The following is a 17310-nucleotide window of genomic DNA, read 5'->3' as shown; positions in this document are numbered from 1 at the left end:
CTCCCAGGAGTGTGAGGCTGGCAGGGGCTCTGGCAGAGGGCTGGGTGGCAGGAGAAGGTCACAGCAAGGCCAGAATGAGGTTTCCAGGCCCCACCTTGTTATCACAGATGACCAGAGGTGGTTTTACAACAGCCCAGGCCTCCTACAGAATTACCACCTTACCACCGATAAGTGAGAAGCTCAAGAAATCACAGGCAAATGTGCTTTGCTACTGACTGTGGAATTTAACACATTTCTCACCAACAGAAAGGAAGATGTTCAAATGTTCTCACTTTAGCGGCTTTGATGTTCCCCCACTGCACTTCACAGGCCTGGAAGCAAATGCTTCACAGGGAGGCTGGTGCCGCTGAAGGGCCCCGCAGCTCTGTGTCTGAGTCTCCCTGCCCGGCAGAGTGGGCAGGCTCCCCGCTCCTCCGTCGGGCCAGGCAGGCACCGGCCCCGGAAACTCCCCAACTGTCTCAGTAACTCAGTATGTTCATTCCGAGGCGTTTTTAGTTTTTCACTTAAAACAAAGAATTTTTCCCATTAACTCTGTCCAGGCAGTACTGACAACTTTCCACTTAGACTACTCAGATACCTCTAAAAAATGCTAAAATAGGAGTTCAAGGGTAGATAAAACCCAGCAAAATGCGTGGGGGCCAAGTAAAGACGATGTAATTCTTTTACAGCAACTAAAGCTGAACAAGGGGATGACGTGCCCTCAAACAATGCTCCAGTCCTAACAAATAAAAGGCGTGACATATGCGTGTGAACATGTACTTTATGCAGACACATCTGAGATTAGAAAACATACTGGTACCACCAACAAAATTTTTGTGAACATTTTTCCACGTGAGGCAAAATGCAAATGAAACGGTGTCCGTGCTTAACCACTGTCCTGCAGGAGCCTTTCAATTCCTCACGCCCCCACGCCCAAATTCTTTTTGGTTTTAATTTGAGTGCGGCTGACACACGATGTCCCGCTCGGCAAATCTGCACGTGCTGCTGCGTCCACTGCCAGGGACTGTGCTCTGGAGGCCCGCATCCCCGTCCACAAGTTCTGACATCTGACCCTAACGCAAGCCACCTCGTTTGCCTTTGACCGAGGTCTCCCGGGCACGTTTTTCAGCCCCAATCCCTCAGGCACCACCACTCCCGGACTCTTATGTTACCACCGCGGTCCCGTCCCCTGAGGAGGGATTGGGCTCAAACCAGGGCACTTCTGAAGCAGCTGCGGGCTTGGGCCGTTGAGGCCATCAGGGTTTCCTTGATTCTCCGTGGTCTAGCACCCAGCCTGACAAACATCCCCGAGAGTTCCCAATGTTCCCGGAAATCCAGGCTGGTCCTGTGGGTGGGGGAATCACACCCGAAGCGAGAAGCCCTTTCTGTGTGGCCTTCACGGCAGACAGACCCAGAGGCCCTGCGACCTGCTAGGGTCAGGTCCACGGGCGAGTGCTGAGTCCAGGATCTGAGGCCGCGCTTGCCCGTGAGAACCCACTGCAGCAGGCCTCCTCGGGGAAAGATGAGATGAATTATTAAGAAATCCTGCAGAGCCTTCTCTTTTTCCGAAAAGCTCGAATTCCAGGGCACCAGGCTTGGGGCAAGGTGAGGCACGTCCTCGATGGCATGTCTGAGAGTGGCGCCACCATCATCACTCGAGTGTTGCTACTCCCCGGCGGAACCACAGGGCTCAGGGCCAGGAGGACACCAAGGCTGCCAGGCCGTGACTGAGGGCATGTAGCACGTGAGCGGGAGGCCTGGAAGCGGAAATGCGCACGTGGTGGTCGTCTGGCCCACGTCTGGCCCAGGTGACCGTGCTCACCTCCCCGCAGAACTCGCCACCTCCTCCCCTCTAACGTGCCCGGGCTTCCCTTGCAGCCCCCCTCTCCCTGACTTCGTACTATCTCATCTTTCCTGACGTGCGACACCAGCAGGAAGAAAAGGAGACAAGCCTAAGCCCAAGGCGATTAAGAGGAAGGTTTCCATTTCCACACCAGGCCATACGCGGGGAGCAGTGATGTCGGGGAGAGCGGCTGCCGGGGAGCCTCTGTCATCTGCTCAGAGGAACGCGGGGAGGACCACGTGCACCCCGTCACGCCGGGCTGCCTGGAAGGCACGCCTGCCCTCATTCTGCTTGCCTGAGCTCGGTGGGTGCACTCTGATCCTCACCTGGAGGGGCCAGGGCCTTGCGAGCTGGACAGCACCGTAGCTTTAAGGGTGACAGGGACCCAGAGTCCTGCTACTTAAACATACGTGGGACGGGATACGCAGACGGACAGGGCTGGACCCGCTCTCCGCTCCAAGCCCATCACACACGTATTTCAAACACAGGATGGGGGCCTACAGGTCACACCCTGCTAGCATGACAGAAGAGGTTCGTCACCAGCTTTGTACTGAAGGTCCACAGGCTCTGAGATCTGTGGGTGGCGGTCTGGTGACTAAGGCAACATCTCTCCAGAATGGACACATGGAGCATCCCATCTGAAGTGAACTTCCAGGGCTCTGACCAGTGTCGTGAGGCTCTGAAAGGTCAGCTCCTCTGCTGCCTGCCTCCTGCTCCCCTTCCAGCCACACGGGGTCCCGAGGGCCCCGCCTTCTGCGCACACCCCTCCCGTAGGCGTCTGGTGGCTGCTCCCTCTCACCGGATCTCTGCTTAAACACCACCTCTCAGAGGGGTCTTCTCGGACCCCAGTGAAGACGGGGGAGATGCACACTCCATGTGCATTTGTCCGACTCCGCCTGGCTGCTGGAAGACGTGTCGTTCTTAACGAGATAGGAGCCCCAAGGAGAGGCAGACAGCCCCACGGGGCAAGGCCACACACTGTGGAGCCTCCAGGCTGGGGGGGCCACCTGCTGCATGTAGGCACCCTTAGGGCGGCTCAGCTCGACAGGCTGAGTAAGCACTGACGTCGTGCACACACCACGGGTCCAACCAGAGGGCACGTGGAGTGCCACCTTCGCAGACGCGAGCCCACAGCTCCGGGTGTCAGAGTCTGACTTTAGGTCAGTTTACAAACCCTCCTTCGTCTTCTGGGTTCTCTCTTTGTGGTTCAGCTCAATCAACTGCACTACCTTCTAAATCAAAAGCAATCTCAAATATACTTGAAACAACGGAAAGAAGGAATTTGCCTTAATCCCAGTCATGCTGCACCAGCACCAAGCCTCAGTGGTTTAGGAGGAGGCACCGTGCGCCTACGCTGGACGGGGCGGGGGCAGGGCGGGACACTGCTACACGCATTTGGCCAACCGTCCAGAAGCTGCAGGCGACGGTGGGCAGGACTGGCCAGGTGGACTGTGCAGGCTCGCCAGCTAAAAGGGCCACCTGAAACAGCTACGAATCTGACAGAGCTGCCCTCTGTCCCCAAGGGTGGGCATTTCAAAACCAGTCACCATGAACTCCGGTCAGCGCTGAACCGTACAGCAGAGCCTTGATGTTTCTGCCAGAACGAGAGGCTCGCATTCCCCTCAGCAACATCCCAAGTGAGCAGACACCGTGGACGCCCACATAGACAAACCGAGAAAGGCGGCTTTGCTTAATGACACGGGCTGGCTGTGCTCTAGGGGGACAATGTGAGTCATCTGTGAAATCTCTACACATTTTAGAGTTTGCAAAAAACTAAATTGAATTAAAGGCATGTTTGTATTTGCGAGGATAAAATTGTAAACCTTAGCTAATATAAGATCTGTACAGTTAGGTTTTCAAAACTGTAAGGAATTTTGAGTTTAAATACCGATGAGGTTTTCTTTGTATTTAAAACGTAAACTACTACATATGAAATTCAGTTTTACGCACAAAATCAGACATCTGTATCACACACCCAAGAGGTAAAGGATTCATTTTATTTCCTGGATCACCCAAAAGGCTCTTCTGTATACAAGCCAGATCACAGAAAATATCAAAATGCTGCTACTGGTGAAATGCTACTTTCTGTGCTATTTTTTCATCAGAAGGATCCCTGTGCACGAAACCTTTACAAGAACCTTTCTTTGACTAACTTATAAAAAAATTGGGTCTCAAACAGAGGAACAAATTGATAGAGAAGACACAAAGTGGCAAGGAGCAGAGACCGACCAGCGCCGAGCTTGGAAATCACTGGTCTCTACTTCACTCAGCAATGAAATCAGACATCATCAGTATAATGACCTGTTTACCTGGAAACACCAACCGACGCCCAAACAGACGTCGGTGGCCAGCCTTCAGCAGAAGCACGATGCTGAAACAGCACCATCGCGAGCAGCCCATGGCCGCCGGCCTCTTACCTGGACCCTGATCCCTCCAGTGTGGTCCTTGGCCTGCCCGGCTGCACCCGGAGCTCGTCCTGTGGGAGCCGGATCCCTGCCTCCCCCACCTGCCTGTAGGGACACGTGATCAGCACGTTAGGAGGCCACCACATGCCTGACCCCAAATGACACGTTTTGCCTACGAGGGCAGCAGGGTGGCACCAGGTCTGTAGTTCCCAAACTTCTGGTACCCGTAAATCACAGGGAAAGCCCGTGAGAAATTCAGACTGAGGGGCCACAGCTGGGCCGAGGGGGGGTGGGAGTTGGACGTCCACATTTAAACACGTTCCCCGGGAGACCCCGCGCAGGTGACAGCCGAGCGGACCGGCAGGCGTCGAGGCAGAGCAGGGGCGCTTTGTCAGGGCTCCGACCAAGCAGGGCCCCTGCCTCCCAGGCCTGGGGGCTGGGCTCTGCAGGCTGCCAGCACAGCTTCTGGACCCCCAGCACTTGGGTTCTGGGTAAGCAGGGGGCCCGGGACCCCGAGAACCAGACCAAGGTGTGCGTGCCCCTCCCAGTCCTCCACGCGCTCAACTGCCCTGGCGTTTCGTCTCATAAATTGCTAAGCTCTGACACCTTCTTCATGAGAAAAGTCTGACTCAGAGTCTCCTGCCAACTTCAAGCAGCCTGCGTTCTGCCACCTGCAGCCTCCGGCCACCGCTCGGGAACCCAGGCACTGTGCGTGCAGGACAGACGCAGACCGGTTCGGGCACAGGCGACAGAGGCAGGATGCCACACGTGCACTTTGCAAGGAACGAGCTCTTGCTTTGGGGTCAAATCCTGCCTATCCACAGTCGGCAGGAGGAGGCCAAACGGAGACAAAAGGACGGGACAAGGCGGGAGTCTGTCGCCCCCGGGACTCGGGGGAGGAAGTGCCCTCCTCACTCGCTCGAGGCCCCGCTCCTACCCCCCAGGCTCCCCTGTGGGCCGCGGGGTCCCGCACACAGCGCCCAATGGGGGTTTACGGACCTGACGACATAAAGCCTCTCAGAGCGAGACCAGCAAGGCAGACACCAGGCAGAGGCCCTGAAGACAGTCTGCTGGGTCGGAACAGGGGTGAGTTCTCAGATTCCACCAAAGAAAGCAATGGGGCTGCTAGAGGCACAGGCACAGACCCTCACCAACGGAGGACGTGAAGTAATAAAAACTCGTCGAGCAGCTAATCTAGAAGACATCAACTTCAGTGCTGAAGAATCATCCAGTCAGTGAGAGACACTGTTTAATCTATGAAGTTAGTTAAAAAAACCAACACCCCGGGGGCGCCTGGGTGGCGCAGTCGGTTAAGCGTCCGACTTCAGCCAGGTTACAATCTCGCGGTCCGTGAGTTCGAGCCCCGCGTCGGGCTCTGGGCTGATGGCTCAGAGCCTGGAGCCTGTTTCCGATTCTGTGTCTCCCTCTCTCTCTGCCCCTCCCCCGTTCATGCTCTGTCTCTCTCTGTCCCAAAAATAAATAAACGTTTAAAAAAAAAAAAAAAAAACCAACACCCGGCCAATGCTGACAAGGGGCCACGAAACAAACTCTTCATCGCTGCTGGTGAAGGTATAAAGTGATAAAAGGCTTTTAGAAGACAAGCGGGCAAGATTTATCTAAAATTCGATTGCATTTCGTTCCATAATTTGCACGCTCCGCTGCTCTGTTTGAAGAAAATCACATACATAAAACGGAAGCCACTGCAGAGCTCTCCCACCAGGCACAGCAGCGAACCGGGTGCGAGGGGTCTGGACACACAGAGGACGCACAGCCACACAGAAGATCATCACAATGAGGTAGAAGCACAGAAAAATACTGCAAAAAATCACCTGCCAACATCCGCTATCTTTAGGGGACGGAATACACGTTATTTACGCTTCCTTTTTAAAATCTGTTTTCTTTATACGCTAAACGTTCCTAACATACTTTTACTGGGAAGAGAAACAACTTTGGTCAGGCAAATGCCACGCAAGCAGCGTCTGGCTGCAGGGAGCCGAGGAGAGGAGAGGGGAGAGTACGGGCCCACAGTGGAGCTCTCGGTCACGGGATACGCAGAACGCATCTGAGATGCCTTTCCTCAAGGGACCAGGATTTAAAAGGCTGGGTGGCACCCTGTGGCGTTAAGTGTGCGCTTTCTCCCGATCTCAGCAGCCAGCGGGTGGCAGGCTGCACGGCGCGGCCTGGCCCGGTGCCCACCTGGCTGGGGGGAGTGCCAGTGCTGCCTGCTGACGATGCGCCGGTTCTCCCTCACGCAGGCCTTGCACACGACCGACTTCAGCGCGTGGAACTTGGTCAGCCGGGACCTCTGCGGACAGAGCAGACAGCGTGAGCAGCGTCAGGCCCGTGCGCGCCCTCTGGAAACAACAACAGTGACCACGGTGTCCGAGAACACTGGGCGAGCACTCCCTTCACGCCTGAAACTTAACGAGAGCTTCTCAGAAAACCGACACTCTCCTGAGGTAGCGCTACACCCTCTCTGGTCTGACGGGTTCGACGGTCACTGCCAAAAGGTCTCTGAGCTCTGTGGTGAATCTGGGCCGCCACCGGGTGGTCCTAACAAACCTGGGCCCGTCACCTGACTGGTGACCGCTCTCGGGCAGACTCACCCCTCCGTGCTGCCTCATTTACCGCTGACACGTGGCCCCATCTGCCCCGACTTGTTTTAAACCACAAGTGCGATCACCTGGTGTGCGACCACATCAGACATGGGGCCACGACTGGGGGCTCACGGGTGGTGGCTGCAGTTGGCTCTGCTCTGCTCCTGCATCAGTTCCACAGACGGTGACAAGTCAGATCTGAGCAATGCCCTTCCCTGCTCCCCCACCGCTGCTGCACATGACATTTCCAGACTGCTTCTCAGTCCTGAACCCCTGAACCCCTAGGGTGCCCTGGTTTTGTTCGCATGAGGGACGGAGGTGGGAGCACCTCTCCCAACGTCTCCTATCTGATGCGAAGCTCAGCGTTCGTCATCCTCACAGCTGGGGAGTCCTCCTGGGACCCCGCGCTCTCACGCACACTTGCGGCTATCCATGCACACTCCACGTGAGCCTGGCAGGGGCCTCGTGTGGAGACCTCCCAGGAACCACGGAGCACTTGCACTCATGTAGCAGGACAGCAGCCCATGTCCCTGACTAAACCACAGCCTTCAGGGAACATTTTCAGGTAATACACATCAGGTTGGTCACCTCTGGACAAACCTTCCTTCTTTACTCAAAAAGGGTAAAGGAGAGAAAGCACTTGAAAACGGGCTGTGCTGGACTCGGCGGGGTGCTCCGCACTCTCCCTCAGCGGGAGTCTGGGGGACTCAAGCCCCATGGTGGTATTTCAGGGGAAGCTAGGACGTACGCTGGCCCTGAGGCCTCAGGCCTCCCATCCCGCGCTTCTGGCTTTCTGGGTCAGAAGAGCAGTGGTGTGCACAAGGTAAGCGGCATCTGTGCTAATGGTGTAAGATCCCAGGTGGGAATGCGAGCCCCCTCCAGTGGGACGTTTCTGGGACGCGTGTGTGCCTTCCTCACTGAGGTGGCCGCTGGGACAGACAGAACGGACGTCTGGCCAAGGACTCTGAGCCTGATGACGCCTCTGAGACCTGACCAAGCCTGTTCGTTATTTCTGAATGGGAAACCACCACGGACTCACGTTTTGTTCCACCAGAGCCTCCACAGTGCACCCCTTCTCCGACTGCAGGTACTTCTGATGGAAGAGCTTCCCGTCAAACACGTTCCAGGGCATGAAGTCACTCATCCTCCAGGGGAAGCCGCACGCGCTGTTGACCAAGACCAAAGTGGTAAGGCCGCGGACCAGCAGGGAGCCAAGCTGCACGGCTCGGGAGTCGATGTAGTCAAGCTGTGGGGGCACAGAGAACGTAAAGAAGGGGTCACGCGTGTGGGGAAGCGGACGCTGCCCCTCAGCGCTGTGCGCTCACTCTGCTGCTCAGGGGGACGTGACAGGGAGCGGCACCCGTGAGTGTGCGTGCTCACTCGCACACCCACTGTGCACACCTCAGGCATCTGCCCGGGCCTGTGCGTACATCGCCCACCGGGCTACGACTCGGAACGGCTCCTTCGCGTGTCAGAGCTGCAGTTCACCAGGAAACCCTGCAAGGTCGTCTCCTTTAGGGGTACTCGCCTCTGAGTTTCTTTAAAAGCGAAGGCAAAGGAAGAGAAGCCAAGAGAGTATCATTTGAGATACCGACGAGTTCACCACACTCTTAAAAAATCACACTCAGTTGTTCCAATTATAGGCATTATCGCACAGGGCTGGTGAGTAACTTTTCACAAACTAAGGTCATACGAATCTAAATTTCCCTTTTTGTTGCCAGATCCACCCTGACATCACACACGCTCACTGTGCTTGGCTGTGGCTGTGCTACAGGCGGGCTCTTGCGTTCGGTGAGAGCTTGCCGCCGCTCACGGTTCTGGCATTCTTGGCTTGTGCTGAACGCACACAGGTGAACTGACACCTAAGCACATGTCCACATGGTTTGGTCAAGGTTAGCTCCACTAAATCTGTAGGTGTCTGGTTGACCTAGGCTGCTCCAATTCGACAGTGGCTATTTAAATTTTTTTTTTTCAACATTTATTCATTTTTGGGACAGAGAGAGACAGAGCATGAACGGGGGAGGGGCAGAGAGAGAGGGAGACACAGAATCGGAAGCAGGCTCCAGGCTCTGAGCCATCAGCCCAGAGCCCGACGCGGGCGGGGCTCGAACTCACGGACCGCGAGATCGTGACCTGGCTGAAGTCGGACGCTTAATCGACTGCGCCACCCAGGCGCCCCTTAAATTTTTTTTTTTAATGTTTTATTTATTTTTGAGAGAGAGAGAGAAAGCGTGAGTGGGGGAGGGGCAGAGAGAGAGGGAGACACAGAATCCGCAGCAGGCTCCAGGCTCTGAGCTGTCAGCACAGAGCCCAACGCGGGGCTCGAACCCACGAACTGCGAGATCATGACCTGAGCCGAAGTCGGATGCTTAACAGACTAAGCCATGCAGGTGCCCCAAGTTTATTTAAATTTAAAGAGAGAGAGAGAGAGAGAGACAGAGCATGAGTGGGTAAGGGGCAGAGAGAGAGAAAGAGAAGGAGACACAGAATCCGAAGCAAGCTGCAGGCTCCGAGCTGTCCGCACAGAGCCCGTCGCAGGGCTCAAAACCACAAACTGTGAGATCATGACCTGAGCTGAAGTCGGCCACTCAACTGACTGAGCCACCGAGGCGCCCCCAATGGTGGCTATTTTAAATGTCACTGCATCTCTAATAGAGTTCATAAAACCAAAATCAACCACGAAATAAATCAAAGACATTTTAACTCCTTTTTAAGGGTTCACTTCAGTTATTGATCATTTTAAGATCATCATTTTAAGAAAGTTATCACCAACTGTGATTACCCTAGAGTTAATCTAAGGTTTAAGGAAAGTGTATTTGTTGGGGCGCCTGGGTGGCTCAGTCAGTGAAGCATCCAACTCTTGATTTCAGCTCAGGTCATGATCTCACAGTTGTAATAGGGAGCTTTGTGTTGGGCTCACTGCCGAGCGTGGAGTCGAATTCTCTCTCCTCGTCTTCCTCCCCCTGGCTTACGTGTGCACACATACGCTCTCTCAAAATAAATAAACGTTTTAAAAAAAGAAAATGTATTTGTTGTATAGCACTGCTTTTTAAGTTGTCCTAAAACGAGCCACCACAGAAGAGGTTTGCGGGGCTGCGGTGACGCTGATTGATTCAAGGTGGGGGTCCTCATTCCCTGCTCTATAGGCTTCTCCAGCTGAGGCCTGTGCTGGCCGGCCGCTCCCTGACACGCGACCTACCTCACTGCCCTTCAGGAACCCTCCATCATCACTGCGTGTTCAGTGCATCGAGCCCTTGCACTTCCTCATCTAAGCACACGCTGTAGCTGTCCATCTATAGAACTGCACCACCAGAGCTGGCCACCAGGAGCCACGTGTGATATTTGAATTTAAATGAACCACAAACCAAACTTGGTCAGCTTCTCAGATGCACTGTCCCCACTTCGAGTGCTCAGGGCCACATGCAGCTAAGCCCTCCCAACTGGACAGTGTGCCACGGGACCACTTCGGTCTAAAACACCCCCTCTTCTCTGCCTCGACCTTGCAGACTGTGAGCAGTCCTCAGCTTCCTCACCCTGGCCCCAGCACCGTGGGCCTCACCCCAATGCTCAGACCACAGCGCCTACTCAATGGCAGACCAATGGGCAATGTGCCTAACGCAGATGTTACGTATTTTCTCCAGGCGCCGGGAGAAATTCTCTAATTGGGCAGATTTTTCTGTAATGGAATCAATTCTTGTTCGTGTCTTGTGCTCATCCCTTGTGTACTTGATCATACATCCCAATTATACATGAGCTATGCCAGCCCCAAAGCACAGATCCTACGTGTGCCACTTGGATTTTCACAAACCGTGTAACCAACACCTAGGCGACAAAGCACATGCTGCCTGCATAAGGAAGCCCTGGTGGCCCCCCTGTCACCCCTACTGCCCCCAAATGGTAAGCACCCACCAGCCTCTCAAATTGTCACTGGTTTTACTTGCTTGTGAATTTACAGAAATGAATCAGGCAGCATAGGTTCTGGCTTATGGTGACACTGCTTGTGAAGCTGTCTCATGCTGTGAGTGTGAAGGCTGTCCTCACTGCCCTCCCGTGTGCCACTGCACGGACTTTGTGCAGGAAACGCACAGATTCTAACATGACTTTGGGGACCACAGACACCTTTAAATGGTGAGTCTTCTTCAAGCTAGGTTTTTTCAGAAATGTTTTGTGCCTGTCCACGTAGAGATTTTATACAACTTCTGTTTTTTCCTACCCTTGTTTTTTCTTTGAGGTTAGTATAAACATAAAATTGGGGTGTTATTTTTACCTGGTATTGTTTTACAGAACACAGTTGGGTTGTATATGCTTTGAATCTAGCACCTGTAAAATCTGCTTATTACTTCTAATGATGGTTCTGTAGATGTGATTTTCCATTCACGTAATCATGTCATCTGTCAACGATGACAAGTTTTATTTATTTCTTCCAAACCCTACACCTTGTATTTCTTTCTTCTGACTTTTCTGGCCATGGCTTCTGATTCGACAGACATGGTGAAGGAAGGTACCCCACACTCACGCCCACTAGAGAGGAAAATCTTTCAATATTTAACCATTAAGTGTGATTTCTGCCGTGGATTTTAATCTTGACTCGATTAAGGAAGTGCCCTTCTAACCCTAGTGGACTGAGGGTTTTATCATGAACAGGTACTGAATTGAATCACATACTGTTACTGCATCCATTAACAAAACCATATGCTTTTTCTTATTTATTGTGCTACAGTGAATCATACTGGTTTCAAATGTTAAATCAACTCTGTATCAGTTTTACATATTGCCAGATTTAATTTGCTAGTATTTTATCTGGAAGTCTTGAATTTAATTTCATGAAAGAGAGTGGCCTATAATTTTCATTTGTTTTTGTCTCTGGTACCAAGGTTTTGCTGGATTCATTAAGAGAAGTTGGATTAGTGATGCTGCTTCCTCCTTAGGTGTTAGGGACGTTCGCTAGGAGCCATCGGGATTTGTGGTTTCCTGACTCAGGGTCAATGTCTTCAACCGATTTAGAACCATTTGGATTCTCTATTTCTTCCTGTTTCAGTCTTACTACGTAGACTGTATTTTTTGAGGAGTACGTTCATTTTACCTAACCTTCCAAATTCATTGGTGTAATGCTGTTCGTAATGCCCTCTCATTATCTCCTTAGTGCCCACACGACCTGCAAGGATGCCACTCCAATGGGCCGTTTATGCTTTCTCCTTTCCTATGATTTCCTATTGATAGTTGCTCTTATGATCTTCCTGTCACACTCTTTGGGTCTGATCTGCTCATTTCTCTTTTTTTAACGTTTATTTATTTTGAGAGAGAGAGAGGGAGAGAGAGAATCCCAAGCAGTCAGCGCAGAGCCCAATGCGAGGCCTGATCCCACAAACCGGGAGATCATGACCTGAACTGAAATCAAGAGCCAGACGCTCAACCAACTGAGCCCGCCAGGCACCCCTGCTCATTTCTAATTTACAGAGACGTCAACTCACACCACGGGCTCTCAGCCTTCCTTCTTTCCCAACATATCCATTCGATGCTGTATATTTCCTGCTAAGAACAGCTTTTCGCTTCATCTGCAAACTTCAATATCATTGACTTTCATCTGCAAACTTCAATATCAATGACTTTCACTGTCATTCAGATTATTTCATATCCACCGTGAGTTCTACTTCCACCCATGAGTTAGTCAGAGCTATGCTATTTAAGTTGCAAATAATTGGGAGTTTCAACTTTTGTGTTACTGTTGGTTTCCAGCTCACTTCTGCTGTGGTCAGAAAGCAGACTGCCAGCCTCCACGGTCTGAGACTGGCTGGCACTAGGACCACTACACAGTCGATGCCAGCGGTCCCCATGGACACTCTGTCCCGCAATGCTGGGGTGCACATCTATATGCTGAGGAGGTCAAGTGTGTGCCCTGTGTTCTCGTGCTCTGACCCTTAGTGACTCTCCCTCTGCTCGCTCCATCAGCTCTGGAGAGGGATGTGTTACAGCAGGACTCAATCAATCAACTTTTTCTGTGAAGAGTCAAGACAGTAAAGATGCCAGGCTTTGCTGGCCCTGTGCAGTCTCTGTTGAACATTCTTTTTTAGACACAACACTTTAAAAATGTAAAAACCGGGGCGCCTGGTGGGCTCAGTTGGTTCAGCGTCCGACTTCGGCTCAGGTCGTGATCTCACGGCTTGTGGGCTTGAGCCCTGCGTCGGGCTCTGTGCTGGCAGCTCAGAGCCTGGAGCCTGCTTCGGATTCTGTCTCCCTCCCTCTCTCTCTGCCCCTTCCCTGCTTGCTCTCTGTCTCTTTCTCAAATAATAAACATTAAAAAAAACCCGTAAAAACCACTCTTAGCTCGCAGGATGGTACAAAAACAGGCTATGGGCTGGATCCAGCCCACAGGGCCATGGTTTGCTGAGCTCCCTTCTCAAGTCTGCCACTCTTCGTTGGAAATACCGTTGAAGCTGCTCACGCTAATTTACGCTGTCAGCCAGTTGTGATGTCATCAGGACACAGCCCTCGTCTCCGGCGATCCCCGCTTGAAGTCCACTTCCCGCAACATGGCCACACCAGCTTCTCAAGGCGAGAACGTGGCTCACCTCTGTCCTTATTTCCCAGACTCTTGGTGTTCCTCCACCCCAGGTGTGTGTCTGTAGGCAGCGCGTGGCTACTTTGGGACTTTTATTTTGCCGTGCTGACAGATTCACAGGAAGCTGCAAGGGTTGCATGGAGAGTCCGTCCCACGGACGCACCCCGTTCCCCGTAGTGCTAACGTTCTACACTCCACGGTGCGGCATCAAGACCAGGGGATGGGCCCCTCCACACGCGTGTACACGTGTGCGCGTGTGTGCTATGCAGTTTCCATCACAGGAGCAACCTGTGCCACCACCACTGCCATGACACAGCTGCTCCATCACCACAAAGACCCCCTTGTGCACAGCCTCGGCGGGGCCTGTCCCACTCTCCGTTTCCCTGTCTCGCTCTGAGAGTGTGGCTGTGCGGGGCTGGCTTCCTCGCTCAGCACGACGCACTGATTTTCGCTCACACTGTTGTGTGTGTGAGGCCCTCCCTTTTATGGCTGGTCCCACCCCACAGTGTGGATGGGCCAGGGGTTTGAGTGCTCGCCTATTTAAAGACATTTCTCGTTTCCAGCTCTTGCTGCCACACACGCAGCTGCTGTGAACGCTCACATCCAGGTTCCGTGTGAGCAGAAGTCTTCCTTTCTGCGGGACCAGTGCCCAGGAGGGGAACCGCTGAGGCACGCGGTAAGTGCACGCTTAGCTTTTTAGAGAACTGACGAACTTTTCCCAGTGCTCCCATCACTGTGCAGCTGGCCTCCAAGCACCGCCATGCTTGCCAGCCTTTGCCACCTTCACCGTGCGTAGTTTTGGCTGCTCTGATATATACGCAGTGGCCCCTCACTGTGGCTTCAAAGATGTTGAAAGACTTTTAACTGCTTGATATTTCACACCCAAATATCTTTTTTAGTGAAATGTCTACTTGTGTCTTTTGTCTACTTTCTAAGTGGGCTGTTTGTTTTTGACTGCTAAGTTTTGAAACTCCTTTTATTTCCTACTTACAAGCCCTTTGTCAGACATGTTGGCAAATATTTTTCTCCCAGTCAGTAGCTTGGTGTCTCCTCATTTTTACAGGATAAAAGTTTTTAATTCTGATGATGTGCAATTTATTAATTTTCTTTTATGGACCATGCTTCTGATGTGAAACCTAAGAACTCTCTACCGAGCCCTAGATCCCGAAGGTTTCCTGTTTCCCTGAAAGTTTTATAGTGCTATACTTCGCACTTAGCTCAATGCTCCACTTGAGTTCAACTTTCCACGAATGAACAGTAAGGCTAAGGTCACGACTCCACTGTCTGTGGTTGTCCAATACTCCAGCAGCACGTGTTGTTGACAAGACCTTTGCACTTTGCCAAAATCTGCTGGCAGTACCTTTGTGGTTCTGCTTCTTGGTTCTCTGCTCGGTTCCACTGACCCATGTGTCCATCCTTCAGCCCATCCACGCTGTCTCGATCAGTGTGGTTACATAACAAGCTATGTTAACAAGCTATATTCCTCCTGCTTTGTTCTTTTTCAAAACGGTTTTGGCTATATTTTAGTTCCTTTGCTCTTCCATATAAATTTGAAAATAATCTTGTCATATCAATAACAACAAAAACACCTTTGCTGGGATTTTGCTAGAAACAGTCCATCAATTTGGAGAACTGAGCTCTCCACTGTGCAGAGCTTTGCAGTCCATGAGCATGGTATGTCTCTCTCCACGAACCTGGGTTTCCTTTGACTTCTTCCACCAGCATTTTATAATTCTCAGCACACAGATTTTTTTATGTCGGTCTTCGGCCTGAGGTCTTGCTGAACTCTCACTAGCTCTAGGAGTTTTTTGGTAGATTCCTTGGGATTCTCTATGTAGAGAATCTTGTCATGTGCAAAGTGGGATAGTTTTTTCTCACTCAGTCATCTGCATGTCATTTACTTCCTTTCCCAGCCTCAGTGCACAGGCCACAAGTGCCAGCCCTGAGCTCCAGAGGGGCGATGTGAGCAGACCTCCTGGCCTTATCCACCACCACAGGGGACACATGCAGTCCTTCCATGGTATGCATGATAGCAGCTCCAGGGGATTTTGTAGATATTCTCTGTTGAGGTGAAGAAGGTCCCCTCTATGCCTATTCTTCTGAATACCTGACGTGATCATGTGATTTTTCTTCATTAGCATTTTAGAGAATTGCAGAGACAGATTTTTGAATTCTGAATCAGCCATGCATCCCTGCAATAAACAATCCCACTTGGTCCGTGTGCTTCTTTTTACACATTGCTTGATTTGATCTAACATTTTGTTAAGGATTTCTGTGTCTATGTTCACAAGGGACATTGGTCTGACGTATTCCCTTTTTGTAATTCATTTATCTGGGTTTGGTATCAGGGTAATATCGGTCTTGTTGGGAAATATCCCATCTCCTTGTATTTTCTGGAAGGTAATGGGTAGAAGTGGCATTAATTCTTTGAACACTGATAAATGACCCGGTGAAACCAACTATGTTATAGATGTATTCTGGAGAGAGTTTTGAAAACTATGAATGCAGTTTCCTTAACAGTTATATGGCCGTCTAAACTATCTGTTAGTAATGAGCAGACTGCAGCCGTGTGTGTTTTAGGGGTATCTGGTCTGTTACATCTAAGCTGCTGCATTTGTGTATGTGTAAAGCTGCCCGAAGCATTCCCTTAACCCTTCTGCTCTCGGCAGGTCTGTGGCGATACCTCGTCTACTCCTGGCGGTGGCAAATTATATTTTCTCCTTTCTCACCAGGCAAATACTCTGGAGCAAAAGTGGTTCCCAAATGCTGGGCTGACCTTCCTGGACTTCTGTTTCCTACAGTCACGACTCAGTAATTCCTTATGGCCCTTTTAGCCATCTGATACTTTGATTTATTATTTTTAAAAGATATTTTGTTAGCTTTTCTATTTGTCTTCAACAGGAAAACCCACCCAGACACCCTCAGGATGTATCTCCCACACACTTGGTCTCCACAGCTGGGTTCTCAATGTTTTCGTACCAAAAATACTGTTGGCAACCTGGTGAAACCTATGGGTTCTTTCTCAGAATAACATTAAATACATACAATAAAATACATAGGTTTATAAAAGAATTAGTTACAGTAAAGTATAGTTTTCAAAATAACATAAATTTACAATGCAGTAATTTACAGTAACTTCTCCATATGTACCTTAAAAGATAAAAAAAAAACAGTGGCTGTAATATAACCATAATTTTGAGAAAATGAGGACAGGAGATAACATGTATGAATTTCTCCAACTGTAACATAATGTGGGATCCTCTGTGATTTCTCCTGGTGACAAAGCTACAGGTGCTGCCATTATTATTAGGATTTGTTGACTACATAAGGGAAATGATGAATTTCAGTTACAAGTTGGTGAAAATAAAGATGTACTTTTTTCCTGTTCCAGTTCGTAGACTCCCATTTAAAGAATCCTCAAAGGGGCGCCTGGGTGGCGCAGTCGGTTAAGCGTCCGACTTCAGCCAGGTCACGATCTCGCGGTCCGTGAGTTTGAGCCCCGCGTCGGGCTCTGGGCTGATGGCTCAGAGCCCGGAGCCTGTTTCCGATTCTGTGTCTCCCTCTCTCTCTGCCCCTCCCCCGTTCGTGCTCTGTCTCTCTCTGTCCCGAAAATAAATAAACGTTGAAAAAAAAAAAAAAAAAAAGAATCCTCAAAATTATACCACGTGTACAACAACAATTCAGGGTCTGACAAAAATAAACACACACTGTGGCAGGTGAGTACTTTAAATAGACGGCCGTAACCCTGGGACCAGCAATTGCTTTCCTTACGTTGATGTAATCTTTGCTGGAGGGTTTGCAAAGTGTGTTCACAGAGGAAATTCCACCAAAAGACATGGGCAGTTTTGGAGCCTCTATTACCCCTTTAATTATCAAACACTAAAAATAAAGTCTAAACCAAGAAAAGCACATTAAACTGGGAGTAAG

General features: G+C 51.0%; 1 protein-coding gene across 17 annotated transcripts in view; it reads right to left on the bottom strand.

Annotated features, from left to right (window-relative positions):
- FAM120B (family with sequence similarity 120B) overlaps nt 1-17310 on the bottom strand; it is a 112401-nt gene that overhangs the window by 16771 nt on the left and 78320 nt on the right. For 8 of the 17 annotated variants that reach the window (XR_006717753.1, XM_045500362.1, XM_045500361.1 and 5 more), the window contains 3 exons: nt 7864-8070; nt 6424-6532; nt 4240-4332 (listed from right to left, as the gene is read on the bottom strand). Coding sequence is in view for 12 of the 17 variants with exons in the window: in XM_045500362.1 (XP_045356318.1) it covers nt 4240-4332; nt 6424-6532; nt 7864-8070 (409 nt within the window). In the remaining 5 variants the exon portion in view is untranslated. Of the gene's footprint in view, nt 1-4239; nt 4333-6423; nt 6533-7863; nt 8071-13734; nt 15777-17310 lie in introns of those variants that run through there. The other 9 variants (XR_006717754.1, XM_045500368.1, XM_045500364.1 and 6 more) reach the window with 5 other exon arrangements.

The sequence above is a fragment of the Leopardus geoffroyi genome, chromosome B2 (genome assembly GCF_018350155.1).
Source record: "Leopardus geoffroyi isolate Oge1 chromosome B2, O.geoffroyi_Oge1_pat1.0, whole genome shotgun sequence".
NCBI lineage: Eukaryota > Metazoa > Chordata > Mammalia > Carnivora > Felidae > Leopardus > Leopardus geoffroyi.
The sequence above is the reverse complement of the archived record's forward strand: the minus strand, read 5'-3'. Positions and strand labels throughout refer to the sequence as shown.